The sequence below is a fragment of the Schistosoma haematobium genome, chromosome 5 (assembly GCF_000699445.3).
Source record: "Schistosoma haematobium chromosome 5, whole genome shotgun sequence".
In the NCBI taxonomy this organism is placed as follows: domain Eukaryota; kingdom Metazoa; phylum Platyhelminthes; class Trematoda; order Strigeidida; family Schistosomatidae; genus Schistosoma; species Schistosoma haematobium.
The window spans coordinates 20046317-20065897 of NC_067200.1; the positions used below are offsets into that span (position 1 = coordinate 20046317).

General features: G+C 35.4%; 1 protein-coding gene across 2 annotated transcripts in view; it reads left to right on the top strand.

Moving 5' to 3' along the window:
• Positions 1-19581, top strand: part of MS3_00009342 (uncharacterized protein) — a 48086-nt gene that overhangs the window by 16889 nt on the left and 11616 nt on the right. Inside the window, exons 6-9 of one of the 2 annotated variants that reach the window (XM_051217702.1) lie at positions 751-2176; positions 7756-8353; positions 15654-16254; positions 18972-19056. In XM_051217702.1, the coding sequence (XP_051065134.1) occupies positions 751-2176; positions 7756-8353; positions 15654-16254; positions 18972-19056 (2710 nt within the window). Of the gene's footprint in view, positions 1-750; positions 10979-15653; positions 16255-18971; positions 19057-19581 lie in introns of those variants that run through there. The other variant, XM_051217703.1, reaches the window with a different exon arrangement.

Below are 19581 nucleotides of genomic sequence, written 5' to 3' on the forward strand. Positions count from 1 at the left end.
TCTTCACTTGATGTTGTTAACGTGTATCTTTCCACTGTTATTTCGAACTGAATATGGCATATTGCCTTAAGTTACAAGCTTTATAAGCAAAGATGGATAGTGGCCAGCAGTGGGATTTAAGATGTACGTTACGTCCTATTTGGGACTCGTCATCTAAATGTACCTGCAACTCAGAGTTGATATTCACTCTGGGACTCGAACCCAGTAAGTACTGTTCGCTTCCTCCACTTATCTACTGAGCCCTAATTAGTAGCCACCTATAATTTATTGCTTAAAAGTCAGGTGACATGTTACCATTAATGAAGGTGCCGCGAACAAGAACACGAGTGGGAGCAGTCGAATGTATTTGAGCGCAAAATTACAAAATATCATTAAAATCTGAGAACCACATGGTAAATAGTTAATTTGCAAAATATCAATCCATTGTCTCAAACTTGACTGTTTCTTTTTTGTAAATATCAGTCCATTGTCTCAGATTTCATTTTTCATGCATTTTCATACAAATTGCGTTCCATTCCCGTTCTTTCCTTATTGATCTTCTACTAAAATACTATTTTCCTGACCATCGTTATATACTACTTATGCGGATATAAGTAACCCATATCACAAAGGTATTCAGTCAATACTTTGATCTTAATATTATCATATTGAATAACTAAAATTTGATCTCATTTTCTAAATTAACATTTTACATGAAATTTATTATCATTATTATTATTATTACTGTTTATTTTTCTCATTCTATAATAGCCAAATTCATATCTATCCTATGGTGGTTATCATAAATCTCATAAATTAGATCCATTACATGAATCATTAACCATAACAACTACAATGAATAATTTTTCATTGAATACAATTAATTATACTAAACAACCATCACCTATATATCAACATTCAATAAATGATTTCAATCATTCAACATTAATATGCTCTACAAATAGAAATCATTCAATTCAATCTAATAATCATAATAATAATAATGACTCAATGATCTATTCAAAAGATCATAATGGAATTCTATTAAAATCGGAACGTTATAGTTTAAAACGACCAAGACCAGTATCACCTAGTTCATTTCCATCATCACCAGCAAAAAATTCATATCATTTACATTCTTCATCAAGTCCACCTTTACTTATATCTGGAATACCATTTAGTAATAATAGTAATAGTAGTAATAATAATGCTAATACTACTACTACTAATAATAATAATACTCGAATTTCACAAATTCATCCACAAATTCGTCGACCATCAGATTCAACATTATTAACCAATGGGAATATTTCATCATTGATCTCAAATAATCCTGTTAGTTCGACATGTGCCAATAATAATAATACTTCAAGTGCATTTTATACTTTTTCTATGCATGATAATACTTCTGCCTTATCTAGATCACTTCAATGTGCTAATATTATTAATACTCCTACTAATGCTACTATTACTAGTAATACTACTGCTACGACTTCTATGGTTATCTCTACTTCGAATAGTCTATTACCTCATTCTTCTCCTAACTCTCTTGTATCACGATCTATTAAGAATGATCAAGATCAGTCAATGCTTCATCATCATCATCATTTCCATTCTGACCAATCATTATTCCAACGACAACATCAAGAAGGCGAAGAAGAAGAGAACGATGATGATGGCGATGACGATCATTCATCATCACCATTTCTACTTCAATCGTGCACTACCATGCAACAACAACAACGTCATTGTAATTTAAATAAAGATGGCACATTCCTTTGTTCACAACCGTATCTTGGGTTAATAGTCAACAGTGGTTCAGTGAATGGCTTACATATATATCCATCTTCTGTTAACAATACATTAAATACAACTACTAATAACAATAATATTAATACAACAATATCTTGGATGAGTAGTTCCAATTACTCATCTAGTGGGAAGTCAACACCTCGGCAACCGGCGAAAAAACGTCCTGAAGCTAGAACACCAACTATAGATGGTTCATTAGATGAAAACCTACTGTCATATCCTCTATCAAATTCATTAACTAGCAACACCTCAATGTTGACAACAACGACAGCAACCGGATTATGCAATTTTGATGATTCACATTCACATTTATCAACAACACCTGTAACATCATCGACAGAATCGACAACGAATACCTTTATGGTACATCATAAATCACCATTCGGTAAGTCATTGGTTTATTTTATGTAAATGAAAATAAATTTATAGTTAGTTAACAATTTCTCTACCTCTCTCTGTGTGTGTGTGTGTTTATGTTCGTTATTTGTAGTTGTGAACGATTTATTGTATAATTCCGTACGTGAATAACGTATCAGAGCAAGAACATTTTCTTCACGATCCATCTGCACATTTTATTTTCTAGCCACTTGCTACTTACTGAAATAACGTCGGACAATGTTTGGTTACCAGTCATGGAATATTGATTTGAGCTGTATAGGTAGATAAGTGAAAATATCGTTCTTACTGTCTCAGTATTCATCAACTTTCTATAAAATGGCCCAAAAAGTCATTTCAATCTTCTTGTCAAAAATTCATTTATTTTTCCTCATTTTTCATCTTTTTACTAAACACTACTTCACTTTTCCTACTGTCGTTACTGATTTCTCTTTTCTATGTTGACGTCAAGTGTGAGAAACGTACTTTTGTGAAGGAGCATAGGTCACCTACTAGCATTCTCCATCCAACCCTGGCCTGGGCAATCTTTTCCAGTTGTCTTCAGTTGCTATTCATCCTTTTCATGTCTGATTCTAATTTTCGACGTAGCGTGTTATTTGGCTTTCCTCTTTTCCGTCCCCCTTCAGGATTCCAGGCAAGCGCTTACCTCACGATTCAGTTTGGTGATTTCCACAATGTGTGTCCTATTCACTTTCATCGTTTTTTTTCTGGATTTCCTCCTCAGTTGGAAAAACTGATTTGTTCTCTCCTACAGTAGTATGTTTCTGATGGTTTCCAGCTAACGGACATTGAGCATCTTGTGTAGAAAATTGTTTAGAAGTACTTGCACCTTTCTGATGATAGTTGTAGTACTCGTAGTTTCAGCTCCATACAGTAGGACTGTCTTGAAGTTTGTATTGGAGATTGTGACTTCGATGTTGGTTAACAGTTGTTTTGAGTTGCATATTTTCTTCAACTTTAGGAATGCAACTTTTACTTGGCAAATCCTCTCCTTTACGCCTGCATCAGATCCTCCTTGTTCACCGATGATGCTGCCCAGACACGTGAAAGATTACAGAGCTTCTCCATCAAGTGCGATTGGGTTGATGTTCTCTATGTTGTATTTGAGGATCTTGCTTTCTCCCTTTTGGTTGTGAAGGCTTACTGTTGCAGAGACTTCTGCTACACTGGTTGTCTTCATCTGCATTTTTTCATATGTATGGGATAGAAGGATCAGGTGATCTACGGAGTTCAAATCGTCTAGATGGTTTCGAACTGTCCATTGTTTTCTGTGCTTCCCCTCAGATGTGGAGGTCCTAATAATCCAGCCAATCACCAGAAGAAGAGAAAGAGGAGTGTAAGCATCCCTGTCTGACTTCGGCCCCCACTTGGAATGCATCTGTGAGCTGTCCTCCACGCACGACTTTGCAGTGTAGTCCGTCGTATGAATTCCGGATGATATTGACAATTTTCTCAGGTACACCATAGTGTCGAAGAAGTTTCCATAATTTCTTCCCATCCACACTGTAGAATGCTTTCTCATAGTCAAGGAAGTAAATGTATTGTCGAGTTCGATTCAGTTAATTGTTCGACGATGATCTGTAGTGTTGCAATTTGGTCTGTGCACGATCGATCCTCACGGAATCCAACCTGTTGATCTCAAAAATTGACGTCTACTGCATCTTTCATCCGGTTCAACGACACTTTGTTGTAATCTTTTCCTGGTACCTATAGTAGTGTGATTCCTCTGTAGTTCTCACATTTGTTCGGATCTCCTTTCGTATATTAATGAGGTGTCCTTTGTTCTAGTCTGTCGGCGCTTGTTCTTCCTGAATAGAACGTGAAACATCTTACCAGTTACTTCTGTGTTTGACTACAGTGCTTCATCTGGTATATTATTGGGTTCTGCTGCTTTCCCACTCTTGACTTGTCTGATGGCCATCCTGATTTCTTCGATCGTTGGTGGAGTGACAGCTATTGGAAGTTCTGTGTGTTATGCTTCGATGTTCGATTGGTTCAGTGGGGTTGGCCTATTTAACAGTTCTTTAAACTGTTCTACCCACCTGTTTCACTATTCTTACATCTCAGGCATTGGTTTGCCTTCTTTGTCCTTGACCGGTCTGTCTGATTTACCATATTTACCTGCCAGTTTCTTCGTTGTATCATATAATTGTTTCATACTTCCTTCCCTTGAATTTTTTTACGCTATCGTTGCTAGATCTTTCACGTATTTCTGCTTGTCAGCTCTAATACTTCTATGTATTCAGCTTGTGCCTTGACTTTCTCTGTTCTTGTTCGGCTGTTGTTAATTGCTGTATTCTTGTTCTTCCTTTCTCGAATCTCGTCTAGAGTTTCGATAGAGATCCATTCCTTATGATGATACTTCTTGCAACCCAGCACCTCCCTACTCGTTGAAATTAGTGCTTCTTTTATCCCTTTCCAGTTATCCCCCATAGTAGTTTCTTCTTTCAGTAGATCTGGAAAGGCTTGTAACCTGTTGATGAGAGTTATCTTGAATTCGTTGAGTTTGTCAGTATGTCGTCGGAAGGCTGAATTGAACCTTTGTAATGTTGTTTGTCCAGTTGTCCAATGCTTCTTTAGCCTCAGTTTCATCTTGGAAACAACCAGATGATTGTTGGCCCACCAACAATTGAAGAAATCAGCATGGCCATCAGACAAATCAAGAGTGGCAAAGCAGCAGGACCAGACAACATTCCAGCAGAGGCACTGAAAGCAGACGTAGCGGCAACTGCAAGGATACTCCACATTCTCTTCAATAAGATTTGGGATGAGGAACAAGTACCAACAGACTGGAAAGAAGGACTTCCGATCAAAATACCAAAGAAAGTCGATCTCAGCAACTGTGATAACTACAGGGGCATCACTCTTCTCTCAATACCGGGAAAAGTCTTCAACAGGGTATTGTTAGTCAGACTGAAGGGCTCCGTAGACGCCCAACTTCGAGACCAACAGGCAGGATTCCGTAAGGATAGATCGTGTACAGACCAAATGGCATCTCTACGGATCATTGTGGAACAATTAATTGAATGGAATTCATCACTCTACATCAACTTCATTGACTACAATAGCGTGGACAGAACAACACTATGGAAGCTTCTTCGATACTACGGCGTGTCTGAGAAGATAGTCAATATCATACGAAATTCCTATGATGGATTACACTGCAAAATTGTGCATGGAGGACAATTGACAAAGTCGTTCGAAGTGAAGGCCGGTGTTAGGTAAGGTTGCTTACTCTCACCCTTTCTCTTTCTCCTGGTGATCTACTGGATCATGGAGACGTCAACATCTGAAGGGAAACACGGGATACAATGGACATCTAGGATGCAATTGGACGATCTTGACTTCACAGATGACCTAGCCCTCCTATCGCAATCGCAACAACAAATGCAGGAGAAAACGACCAGTGTAGCAGCAGCCTCAGCAGCAGTAGGTCTCAATATACACAAAGGGAAAAGCGAGATTCTTTGATACAACACATCTGATGGAGATGTGGAGGCACGAATCGGCAAAGCAAGAGCAGCATATTTACAATTGAAGAACATCTGAAACTCAAAACAACTGTCAACCAACATCGAAGTCAGAATTTTCAATACAAATGTCAAGACAGTTCTACTGTATGGGATGGAAACCTGGAGAAATACGAAAGCAATCTTCCAGAAGAAACAAGTTTTTATTAACATTTTTTACGTTAAATCTATTGGTCAAACACTATCAGCAACGACCTACTGTGGGAGAGAACAAATCAAATTCCAGTGGAGGAAGAAATCAGGAAGAAGTGCTGGAAGTGGGTAAGACACACATTGAGGAAAGCACCCAACTGCTTCACAAGACAAGCCCTCACATGGAATCCTCAAAGCCAAAGGAAAAGAGGAAGATCAAACAACACATTACGCCGAGAAATTGAGACAGACATGAGTTGAATGAACAAAAATTGGATAGAACTAGAAAGGAAGGTGCAGGACAGAGTGGGTTGGAGAATGCTGGTCAAGGGCTCATACTCCGTTAGGAGTAACAGGCGTAATTAAGTAAGTAAGTAACAACCAGATGATGATCTGAGGCTATATCAGCTCCTTTTCTTGTTCTCATGTCTTCCATTAACTTTCCGAATTTTTTTGCTGAAGCAAATACAATCTATCTGGTTCTCCGTGGTGTGATGCGGTGAGACACACTTTGCTTTGTGTATGCGTTTGCGGGGGAATATTGTGCTGTCTATAACCATTTTGTTGAATGCACATAAATTCGAAAATCTTTCATCACTCGTTCCTTTCTCCCAGTCACTCCATGCTGTCCCATGACATCTTCATACCCAGTTTTGTCCATTCCGACTTTGGTGTTTAGGTTTCCCATTAGGATTGTCGGATGCTTTCGTGGTCACTTCTCTATGATCGATTGCAGCCTCTCGTAAAACTGATTTTTATCGTCATCGTTGTTATCATTGGTGAGTGCATAACATTGGATAACATTCACTGTGATTCCCATTTTTGTTTCAAATGATGCTTTGGTGATCCTGGATTCATGAGATTCTCACCCTAAGTACAGCAGTATCTCTCCGGAATCTATCCTTTGCTGTCCAGCTTGGTTCAATGGGTTTCACTGATTCCGAGCACTCAATTTTTATCTCATTTCCGTTGCTATTTGACTGGTCCTTAAAGTCTCCCACATTGGTTGGACGGTCCATGTGCCTACATAAGTTTTTGCTCTCGTTGTTAGAAGGGGCATCGGTCTCGTGACTTCCTTTGTCACGAGACGTCATAATTCTTCCTTCAACTCCTAGGGCAGAGTTTGAATGGTTTAATTTTTTTATTCTCTTTTTTTCAGTAAGATTTTAACATATGGTAAGTCGTTTAATGAGATAGGGAATCTTCACTGATTGGGTTGGTTTGGGACATGTTTCATGCACGGTCAACCACTGCCTACCTCAACATGCAATATTGACTGATATAGGAGTAGGTTGGAAAAAAGTTAGGGGCAACCGGACCAAGATGTGGCATCAGTTCCTGAAGTCATTAACTGTTGCACTGATCTATATTGGTAAGTGCAGACCATGTGATTGTGATCAGTGGATTTATCTTGTAACCAACCAATAGTTAAAAGCATTGGATGAGATGTTAGATCAGAATAAGTCACAATTACGCAGATGTATTCATTCTTTCTTTGTCTACCTCCCTAGATTTTGATTCTTAAGATTATCTTGTACTCTTTACTCCACGGTGTAATGCTCTCATCTTATTGTCTATGGTTAGTGTTTTGTTCTACCACTGATACTGTTACTACATCGATTACTCTGTCAGTTGTCTTGATAATTGCATTTCAGTGTGAAAACCTGAATCAATGTGCGTATATACTCATTCTAAAGATAGCTTATGACTAACAAGCATTGTCCCACCTCGACTGGCTATAGAATGAAAAGTCCGAAACTACTGTTCTTCATCTTATTCGTTTATGTCCATATCCGTAGAACTTATCATTTTTTGCCTCTATTAATTGTGCTACAATTTCATTACTGATGTCTACACATTATTTCATTCTTTGTGTGTTTATTTCTTGTTCTCTGTACATTAATAGTCCCAGTGCATAGTAGAGTTGGTCGTCCCAGTTCAACAGAACTAACTCCTACTAGTTTAAATTATATAAATGATGATCCCGGTTCACATTGTCTTTCATCATTTACTACAACTATGACAGTCAATAATTCACCAAAAAAACAAATTTCAGAAAAATACCAATTAATAACCAATGCTACAAATGTCAATTTCTCATCGACACATCATAATACCAGTGATCGTAATGTCGACGAAGATGATGATAATAATAATGATGATGATGATGAAGGTGAAATGGATCAAGAATTAGTTGATATTATGGTTGCACGTAATACTGCTTCAACTGTATCAAATTTTTCATCATATTCTTCATCGAATTTACATAATTCATTTAAATCACAAATTAGCCACAATCAAATCCATCCGCTTCTGTTAAATTATAACAACAATAATCGTAGTATTACTACTACTACTAATAATAATAATAGTAATATTAATAATCGACCAGATTTACTAAATTCTGATGAGATTGGTAATGCTAGTCCAAATGGAAGACGTGTGATAGCTGCAATTGTTGCTGCTTTAGCGAATGTCAGTGAATCACCATTAATGATGGAGAGGTAAGTTCTATAAGCAGAAAAAATGACAAGCGATTGATTGTTTCCCTCCGTCTACTTTTATTGTAGAAAAAAAGTAGATTTATTTCATTAAGTGACTATAGTTTGATGACTAATGAAAATAAGAAAGCATTAACCAGTTGTTACGTTGAAGTATTAGATACCTTAATGATGGTTCATATCCACGACCCACCCCATCACCAACGATTAAAAACCAGGATATTCAGGCTTTGTGGTGAACATTGAAGATTCAAACAATAGTTTACGTTATCATTTATTTGGAATGTTGAGATTTATCTGAATCCTGAAACAATTGAATTTTACTGGACCTCTCTCCTCACTAGGTTTCCAAGAATAGATTTTGTTCATCAGTAAACGTATAATCGTGTGTATGGTTGTGATTATTGGCTAGTTTTGTTGGAATATTTTTAATCGTGATAGATCTAATACTACGTTTTACTATTTAAACTTGAACGTACTTTAATTCACAGTCTGAGACGGAGAGGTATTCAAGGTGTAATTAGCATTCTGTAGGACTTTAGATATTTACATATCTTTTAACGTATCAAGTTAGCTAATTAAATTATATGTCACTGATTAAACCATTTGATGAACAATCTGTCAGTCTTAGGTCCAAGTTCTATTCCATCCACCTTGATTTTAATGGATTCAGTGTCCTCGCGCTCACTTCACTATAATGCTTCTCATTTGTTTAATACATTATATTCACAGAAAGAGTATTAACACACTGTTAGAATGATGAATATTTTTGTTATTTTGTGTCGGTTCATAAATTATATTGCTTTATTTTGAAATCTGAGTGTTGCCCAACTGAAAATGATTGGGATTTCACCGGTGGATTGGGGTTATTTATTGATCAAGATTATTATTATTATTAGGTAAAAGTATATGCTGCGGCGACGTTGGGTGGTAGCCTATCAGCCAATTCGAAGACCGTTTAGTTACTAAACGCCTAATAGTGGAATAATGACAGCTTTGATTTAAATAATTAACACTTTTACGTCAAATTATCCTTCGTAGTAAGAAAAAAGGTCAAGTTTACATACGTGTGTACATACTTATTACTAGTCAGATTACTATTGTAAGTTAAGGTTGTCACCCTATAAAGTTTTGGTCACGAATTTGAGTTAGGTTTACAAATTTAGGTCAGGATTTTCATCATGAACTGAAATCCACTATAAATCCATGCTTTGTCATTTTTCTTCTGTTTACAAATTTGTGAAACTTAAGGTTTCAGATGTAGAATAAGAGTTAGAAAAGGGAGAATATGATCTAGCTTCATCAAAACACCTAATTATTCAGTAAACCACATCAAGTACTTTAACAGAGTATATCTGCCTTAGTAGTAGGCATGTTATGTTTCAATCAGTCAGTCAGCTACAACGTGGGACCAGGCACATGTATGCATCGGTTCAAGTTGCCATACCTCATTGACACAACAAGATGAACACCGGATGCGTGTTTATGTTTAGGATCTATTATTCACTTTATTGGTAGCATAATAGATATTTTTATTGATTTAAAACATCTCAAGCACCAATTTTCATTTGGTTAATAATAAAGTACATATTATCTATCAGTGTACCTTAAATTTCGCGCAAAACACCTAAAGTGTTATCTTAATTCTGATTGATCAACTAAAGGTCGTCAGTATATCATACTTTGACCTATTTTAATTTTAAATAAAGTGAGAAGAACAAAATTTACAGAATAACATGGATTCAATGTATTTTCAAGCTTCTCATCAATTTCAATTCATATTAGTAGTATGATTATAAAAATGCTTTATTATAAACCTTAGTCTGAACCATTTTGGTAGATCCAAACTACTTGGTTGGGGTCCACGTGACTATCGTAACCAATGGTTGGAGACTCTTGGTGACATGGTAGAGAATCGATCACAATGGTGTAGGTATACACACTATTATTGAAATAAGTGATTCTATGAATTTGGTGTTCATCTTGTTCTGGTAATGGTGTGTGGTAACTTGGACCGATGCATGTATGTACCTGGTCTCCTACATTGTAGATGATTGACTGAATTAAAGAAGTTCAGTTCGAAACGACATAATAGTTAAGATAGTTTATATAACTATCTTTCCATGGTAATGAATGAGGTTTATTGTACATTCTTTCTTCATAATAAGGTCTTGATGGTAATATTCACTTTGTGTTCATTATCAATTAAATGTCTTGTGGTCACACTTATGAATGCTTCATTTTCTTTCAAACACAACTTTCGAGGAATATGTTCAGAAAACTTTGTATAGATAGATACCTTTCTGTCAGTCCCCCTTATGTTCTTGTTTTCAAAAGTACATATAGATTCATAATTACATTTAGAGATATCCTTAAACGGTTATTAATCCACTTTCGATTGATTTAAAGTCAGTCAGTCAGTTACAATGTAGGACCAGGCACATATATGCATCGATCCAAGTTGCCATACCGCTTAAGCACATTAAGACGAACACCGGATTCATAGAAGTAGTTAATTCAATTGTGTAATATATAAATGAAAGATTGCATATAAGGATATAGTACAGAAAGAAAGAATTAGTTGGTAGAAAGAAAGATCTGAAGCGATTTTAATCTCATAGTTTAGGGGAATACAAAGAGTGTATACACCTACACAATTGAACTGTAAAGATACTATTTTTTTTTTAGTTCTTTAATCCTTTTATCGATCCCACTCGAAATCTCTTCATTTTTAAATATAAGATGAATGAAGATGGGTACTTTTTTCTTTCAAAAGGTTGTTTCTCTGGGACTTTCTGTAAACATTTTCCCATGGTTCATTATTATTATTATTATTATTATTATTATTATTATTATTATTATTATTATTATTATTATTGGGCACCAATTGAATGAACTATAATCAAAGTATTTCTGTTACGGTTTATCACAGTATTTGTATATACACTTTTTTTCTTGCAAATTGTATTTTTAGCACAATGAAATGTTAATTATCTGTAGTCTGTTGATAAACCATATCCAGTGGTATTATTATGATTATTAGTGGTAGTGGGCATATTATTCTATTCTGTTTACTTTCTTGTTTGTTTTTCTTCAAGGTCATTTTAACACACAATACCATTGTTGTTTATTAATTATAGGAAACATAACAGAATACTACAATATATCTATGTGATATAGAATTTTGTTATACCATACTTCAATGTTTTATTTCATTAATGAGCTCCGAATTCTATGACATTATTATCAACATGGAGTCTGAGCCCAAGTTATTGTACCTAGTTAGTACAACGATATGAAAATAACAAAAAAAAACAAAGATCGAAATATTGTAACAGTAAAGATAAAAAGAAAGACTAAACCTTTAGGAATATAGTTTGAAAAGATAGAATGAGAAGGTATACATGAAGGAATACTGGAACTCAAGAATGACACAAAGATAAGAAGTGGATACATTGGTGAGACTATAATTTATGGACGACCTTTGAGCGACGCTAAAGTGATCTTGAGAGTGTTCATCTAATAACTAGGAACAAATGAGGGTTATAAATCAGTGTAAGAAATTAGAATTATGATTTATAGTTGATTGTTAAGGTTAGGACTTTGATTTAATGTTTTCATCACATCAGCTTAAATGTTAAAACTCTATTAAATGAAATGGATGAGTGAATTTCGCGCCAAAATTCGGAACCTGTTATCTTATAGTCTCGCCGATACATCTGTGACATTGTGAACAATTCTGAACTATATCACTGATGATGCAGACCCTCTAACGAGGCAGTTTTCAATTACTAACATGACACAGATCAACATTTAATGACTTCATGAACTACTGTCAAGTTTTGATTTGTCCACAAACATTCTGGATTTAATTTCATGAAACCAAATAGTTTGTTGCTGTTTTGAAGGCAAAAACAACAAACAGATCTAGGCTCAATACAATTGTACGACAGTACTAGGTTAAACTGGACAATACAACTGGGCACACTGGACCATGATACTCACTACTGAAAACTAAGATCCAGATTATAGGTAAGGTTATAGTCTCGTTAACACAAGTAGAAGCAATGCACACAGTAAAACCCAGAGAAGAGATCAATAATGAAATGTAATTCATAATGTTAAATAGTATCTCATAGATTTATCAGAGTTGGGTGTCTGTTTGAAGCGATTTTAATCTCATAGTTTAAGGGAAGACAAAGAATGTACACACCTACACTATTGTGATAGATTCTGAGCCATGTCACCTTAACCAATTAGTCTACATCTACTAACATAGCTCAGACTAGAAGTCAGCGACTTCTAGCACTGATGCCACGTTTTTGGTTTGGTCGCTCCTAACTTTCTACCAACCATCCCCTACACTAGTCAACATTGCGCGTCGTGGTAACCAGTGTTCAGGCATACGTAACACGTGGCCCAACCATCTCAGTCGATGAAGATTCATAACCTCATCAACTGATTTACCATCATTGCCTAATACCCTGTCGTCTAATCTCACTATTACTTACCCGGTGGTTCTAACAGATGCGAGCAATAATTCTAAGGTATTAGGTTTTATCAATTTACCTAGATGAGTTCTTTTTACGTAGCAACTCAATTTAATCGTCGAATATTCAGTTTTTACCCTCTGAATTTTGTAAACAATCTTTGATTAACGAGTCAGTGAGTATAAGTATATATATATATATATATATATATATATATAGTCAATTATGACAATCGAATTAAATAAAACAAACCTTCCTAATTTATGAAATATCGATATAATTATAAATTTTAATTATATCTAGGTTATAGTTTAACCACTAATAGCTACCATTATGCTTTATTACTACTGTTACACTAAAGTATTATACACATTTGAATTTATCTAAATGCTTTGATCTTTTTTCTTCCTCTAATACTTTTTATGCATTTTCTGTGTAAATGGAATAAGATAGAATGTATTAATAATAATATTATTATCATTACTATTAATATTATTATTATATTTACTCATGTGTATCCCTTATTACTCTTCCATTAGGGATGGTAGATTGTTAGTCTAATTCTTAATTGAAATGAATTATCATAGATCCTAACTATTTTTGAATTATCCCTATTGTGATTTGTGTCTTTCTTCTCTTCCCCCCCGTTCCTCCACTCCAAGTAATTGAACACTTTACTGATATCATTATGAATCTATTGATTCGGTATTTCCCCCCTCCTCTTTCTCTTTTTTTTTCTGCATCGAATGGTCAAACTATTTCCTTACATCAACCCACACAGGAAATTAGTTATATTTTTTTCTTTCTATTTATGTACAGATTTCTACATATAATTGAAAAAAAAATTTTTTTTAACAAGCTATTTAGTTAATTTAATTAGTTGTATCTATGATATAAAGTTCAGGTATGCTTGGTTGTTTTTATGTACATACGTGTTTATACTTCCCTCTTCATGACCTTTAAATTCATTATTGTATATTATGAGTTGATATCTAAATTTCAATAGTTGAGATTATGAGTCAATTGAAGATAGACCATCATGGAAAATCTGGTGGAAGCATTGGATAGCTGTTTCATCCTGTTGTGTAAGACTCTTCAGCGGTGTGCATCTACAATCCCACCTCACGAGGTTCGAACACTATTCGGACACTTTTAATGACTTTAGTTGATACGGAGGATCTACTTAGGAGAGTTGGAAAATACTGTTGTGGCGTGTGACTGCAGATTAGATGGGCAGCGTATTTATCGACCGGATCAATGACACGTAAAACACACACGAACGACCTAGAGTCCCGATTGGCCCTGCTTCGCTGTCTAGCCCAGCCAGTTGAGTCCAGAACACAAGTCTCAGCCTCTGAGATATGAATCGTTATATTTCAAACATACTATGTTTATATACCAATCAACCAGACCACATCGTACCATAAAATAGAAAACAACATTTGCACAATATTTAACAAGTGAAATAAATACTGACCAATGGGGGAATGTCTATTTAGAGTCCAAGGACATTATTAGACTTAACATGATAATTATTAGTATATTTTTCCGAATATCCTAACAAATACTGACTCCAAACCAGTGATATGCATCGTCTCCAGGACCTAAGAAAACAACTGCTATATGAACCAATTGTTGGTCACCGGCTACCAATGAGCTACATATATTTACGTTTCTCCACTGTCTTGTGGATTAGATCTTTAGGTTGAGGACTCCGGGCGTGGCTCCATAAGAAAACCACCCGCTTCGGTTTGGGCATCCAGGCAGTATGCTGGCTTTCACATACTTATTTGGTGCCTCCTTGTACCAATGCTTATGTGTTTAAATAAAATAAATAGATAAAAAGGACTTCAGTAGTTAAACATTTGCCGTAAAATCTGAAGTTATTGGATTCTGTTCCCGGTTGAGTTATCGGCGAGGACTGTCATTAATTTCTCAACTAAGATCAGTTGTTCACATATTCAACTTATAATCCTAATTTTACTTAAATTCATATTAATGGTTCGTGAATTTCAATATCCTTTACTCAAAACAGTAACTATTATTATAAATAAAAATCATACATTTGTAAATATCACAATGAGTAGAAGAAAAATTAGATTTTCTAATGTTTCGTCACTCAGTATAAGTCACTTCTTCAAACAATAAATAATCAATATATATAATACATTATATTCTTCAATTTAGTTATTTATTCTTTGAAGAATTGACTTACATTGAGTGACGAAACATCAGAACATCTAATTTTTTTTCCTACTCATTGAACTATTTACAAATGTATGATTTTTATTTATAACATTCAATTCAATACTTAGTTTATTTAAAATTATCAAGTTAAACCTTGGTAACAATACTTAGCAACTGTTATTATTATTCACTTGATATTGTTTTACTTGAATCTTCCCATTGATGGTTTAGGACTGAAATTGATCAGTCTCTTATTGGCATATGTGCATACTGTGCGTATGCCTCGATATTGCCTTAATTTACAAGCATTATAAGCAAAGATGGATTCAAGTAAAACAATATCAAGTGAATTAAACTTCACCCCACTGCACAAGCAAGTGGCTATCAGGACTCAGTAGCTAAGTGGATAACGCGATGGCGTTTGAAGCGAACGGTACTGAGTTCGAGTCCCAGAGTGAACATCAACTCTGAGATGCAGGTACATCCAGCTGACGAGTCCCCAAACAGGACGAAACGCGCGTCCTGGATCCCACTGCTAGCCACTATCCATCTTTGCTTATATTATTATTATTATTATTATTATTATTATTATTATTTGTTTGTTTGTTTGTTTGTTTACAATTCAGTTCAACTCCAGTTAATAATTCACGACGAAGTGTATCAGCTTGTAGTCTTCCACATATAGATGTTAATGCATTAAATGAAGATTCAGTGGATTTATTTTCACATCATCATAATCATAATCATCAAAATAATCATATTACTGGTAATTTTATAACGAATATACATCAAAATCATATTGGTCAATCTAATAAAAATAATTCATTAAATGGTAATAGTGAATGGAATTATTCAAATAAATCGATAACTAGGAAATCATTAAGAATGGGGATTGGTGATGAACAACCATTGACTCCACCACCGCCTAAATTAATGTCATCATCATCGTCAAGAAAACTTTTGACACCTTTATCAGGACCAATGGTAAGAACAACAACATCAACAGTTTCATTACGGAATGAAATCAATTCATTTACTGATGATCATGCAACATTAGACATTATTCCTAAATTATCACCTAATGTTAATTGTACTATGAATGATGATGATAATAATAGTATTAATAACAACATTGGTGAATACAGTTTGAGCAGGAAAGATTCATCTCCTCAAGAATCATCAATGCATGAATTGGCTACTCTACTTCGTAATTCACCGGCTTCAGGAGTAAGTTACATTTATTTATTGTATTAGGAATGGTTAGTGTTGTTGTTATTATTGTTGTTGTTGTTGATACATGACTTACATAATTTTCATCATAGACTGGTTTTGGTTACACTATTATCGAAAACCATCAAGAAGTATTGGACAGCTATTTTGTTTTAATATGGGACTTCCGGTAAATTTATAGATTCACATTATTGCGGAATTCATATTTATTTAAACACATAAACATAGATACAAGAAGGCACCAAACAGATATGCGCCACACAAATCGAATGATTTGTGTGAGGGCTGTGACACTGTCCGGGTGCCCAAACCGAAACAGGTGGTTTTCTTAGGGGTCTACACCCGGAGCCTTCGACCTAAAGGCCTAATCCACAAGGCAGTGGAGCAACGTCAGGAGACGCAGTCTCGTGTTAGCCGGTCACCAATTATACGTTTATAAGCCATTTGTTCCCTTATTATCCTTATGTCCATGTGCACCATTGGTTTGGAATTAGGCTTTTCCAACTCCACTAGGTGGAGAGTCCGTGTCCACCAACCCTGTTGAAGCGCCGGACATTCGCTTTCGTCCTCTCAATTTCGTAAACAACAGTAATGCCACGAGAAGGCAGTGAGTGGACTCCCCTAGCAGTCGTTGAATGCACGTGGCCATGTGAGAACATTTGGAGAGGAAGAGTTGATTGTCTCCACTTTCGGTCGTTCAGGGCATTTGGAAGCAAGTTGTTTAACAAAAATGAAGCTGTAATATGAACTGTGAAATTTAATTGTAAGATGAACTATCCTATTTTCAACGTGCAATAAAAATGGAATATCTAGCATTCCCAAGCATTTTTCCCGTTCATTAAGTTAGTGAATGTTGCGTATAGTGTGTAATTTTCACTAAACATTTGATTCTAATTATCTAGAATTATCTAGGTATGTCTTCGATGAACACCCTACACCACTGTAACAGATTCCAACTTTTTGAATGAAAAGAAAAAAAATATACACAACTTAAATGAAAGTTAGAACTTGAAATGTTCGGTGAAAATCATGGTGTTATATTTGTACGCGGCACTTTGATAATAAATAAACAGGTAATTTCACAGATTGAAATCATGAGTCAATTGAAGCTGCACTACCATGGAAAATCTGGAAGCACTGGACGGCCGTTTCGTCTTAGTATGGGACTCCTCAGCAGTGCGCATCCACGATGCCGGCTCAGTGGTCTAATTGGCTAAGCGCTTGGCGCGAGACTGTTAGGCCTTTGGTTCGAATCTCGCGGGGTGCGGGATCGTGGTTGCGCACTTCTGAGGAGTCCCATACTAGGACGAGACGGCCGTCCAGTGCTTTCAGGTTTTCCATGGTGATCTAGCTTCAATCGACTCATGATTTCAATCTGTGAAATTTTTAAAATCTCCACAAATTTTTGAAAACAGGGAATTGCCAGAAAATACTCAATACTGGATTCAAGTTGAATATTACAAAAAACTGATGATCCACAAATTCACTGACATGTATCTTAAATCATAGCAACTCTGTTACAATTAATTTTGTTTATGGTCAAATCCTTCAATTAACTTATTTAACTGACAGCGTTATTCGGATAGTAACAATGTTTCTATTTATTTGTATTATTTTATGATCACTATCGTGTTTGTATAAACGTGTTTTCTTAATCACATGTGACAGCCTACGCACATATCCTTCAACCTACCTTAAATGTTAAATTGCTTCAATATCTCTTGATGAATCATTCTCTTTCCCATATAAATATATGTACTGAATTGTTAATAATTGCCTTTGCCTTATCTAGCTGCACCTTGATTCGATTTGACTCTGAATTCGTCTCTGTGTTCGCTTGCTCGCGGGCATTAGTCTCTTTGCTCAAAAAACACAAAGTATAAATGAAAGCCTTAAGTATTATGTGAACTCAAGTGGTTGGTTATCATAGAAACATTCTTAGTTATATTGATTGACGAACATATGTGTTGATTGTATTTAGGTTACTTCAAATTCTGTCATCTGTTTTATATCAACAGATCATAGTAATTTTACGGTTTAACCTAGTACTGTTTTTTTTTTGTACTTTATGAAAGCAAATCAATGATTTCGAATGATAGTACTTGTATAAGTGTTACTGTAAAACATCATTCACTTGAACATATTGGGCTAATTAAAATAGTTCATTGATATAGGATATTCATTTTGTCATAGTATAGGATTCTTCAACAATGCACATCCACAACCACTTCATTGAGAATCAGACTATGGATCTTTGGTTTCGTTAACGAATCTTTAATCTCTAGAATATTGAAGTTCAATCCTATTATATATGCGGAATGTACTCATGGAATACAATGGTAGATGGTCTCATAATATTCCGGATCTATTGAACTTGGGTTTAGGCATTCGCATCAAACATTGAATGTCATAGGTTCTGTTCTAGGTTGAAGGAATTTGTAAGGAGAATGAAATGGATGTATAACACTTCCAGATTTGCCATAATTATTCAGCTTTGATCTTTGCATCATCTCATTGAAGTTCGTTTGATTGTTCATTGTCTAACGTCCAAATATCTTACAACGAAATAATCACTTAATAATATTCTTCATGTTCAAGAATTTCTATTCATTTGATTACTTAATGAAATGTATTAAACCAGTAAAAGAAAATTCCGATGTAATTGAATATAATTTTTTTTTTAAAAACAACAACTTTTTTTTGTCAATTTTCAGATTAGTCAAGAGTTGATTGATATGCTTGCTAACATGGCTCAACAATATGGAATGCAACAATCACGTACAGGTAGTCGTGCTAGTCGTAAGTGAATATTATATAATTATTTTTTTCATTGTATATCATAAATATTAACATTAGGTTATAATTTTTGTAACAAATAAACTAGAACATGTCATGTGAATGTGTATATAAATGGTGCGAATGGTCCACTAGAGTGCTTGATACCTGTGTGGTTGCACCACAGGATTGAGTTGTACTATTCAGATTGTAGCATTAAAGCATATATGATGTCTGGTTCTCCTGTGAATCACGATTGAGCCGTACTATTCGGGCTACAAATTTTAAGCCTGTGTAGTGTCTGGCTCTCCTGTTAAACTATATTGTCTAGGTTGTCACGTGAAAGTCTGGATGGGGAGAGTCCACTCTCCCTCTCGAAATGCTCTCACATGGCCATGCGTATATAGCCTCTACCAGGGAAGTCCTACTCACTGCCTTCTCGTGGCGGGGGTGTCGTTTACGAAATTGATAGGACGAAAAGCGAATGTCCGGCGCTTTAACCGGGTTGGTGGATACGGAGAGTCCACCTAAAGGAGTTGGAAAACCCTG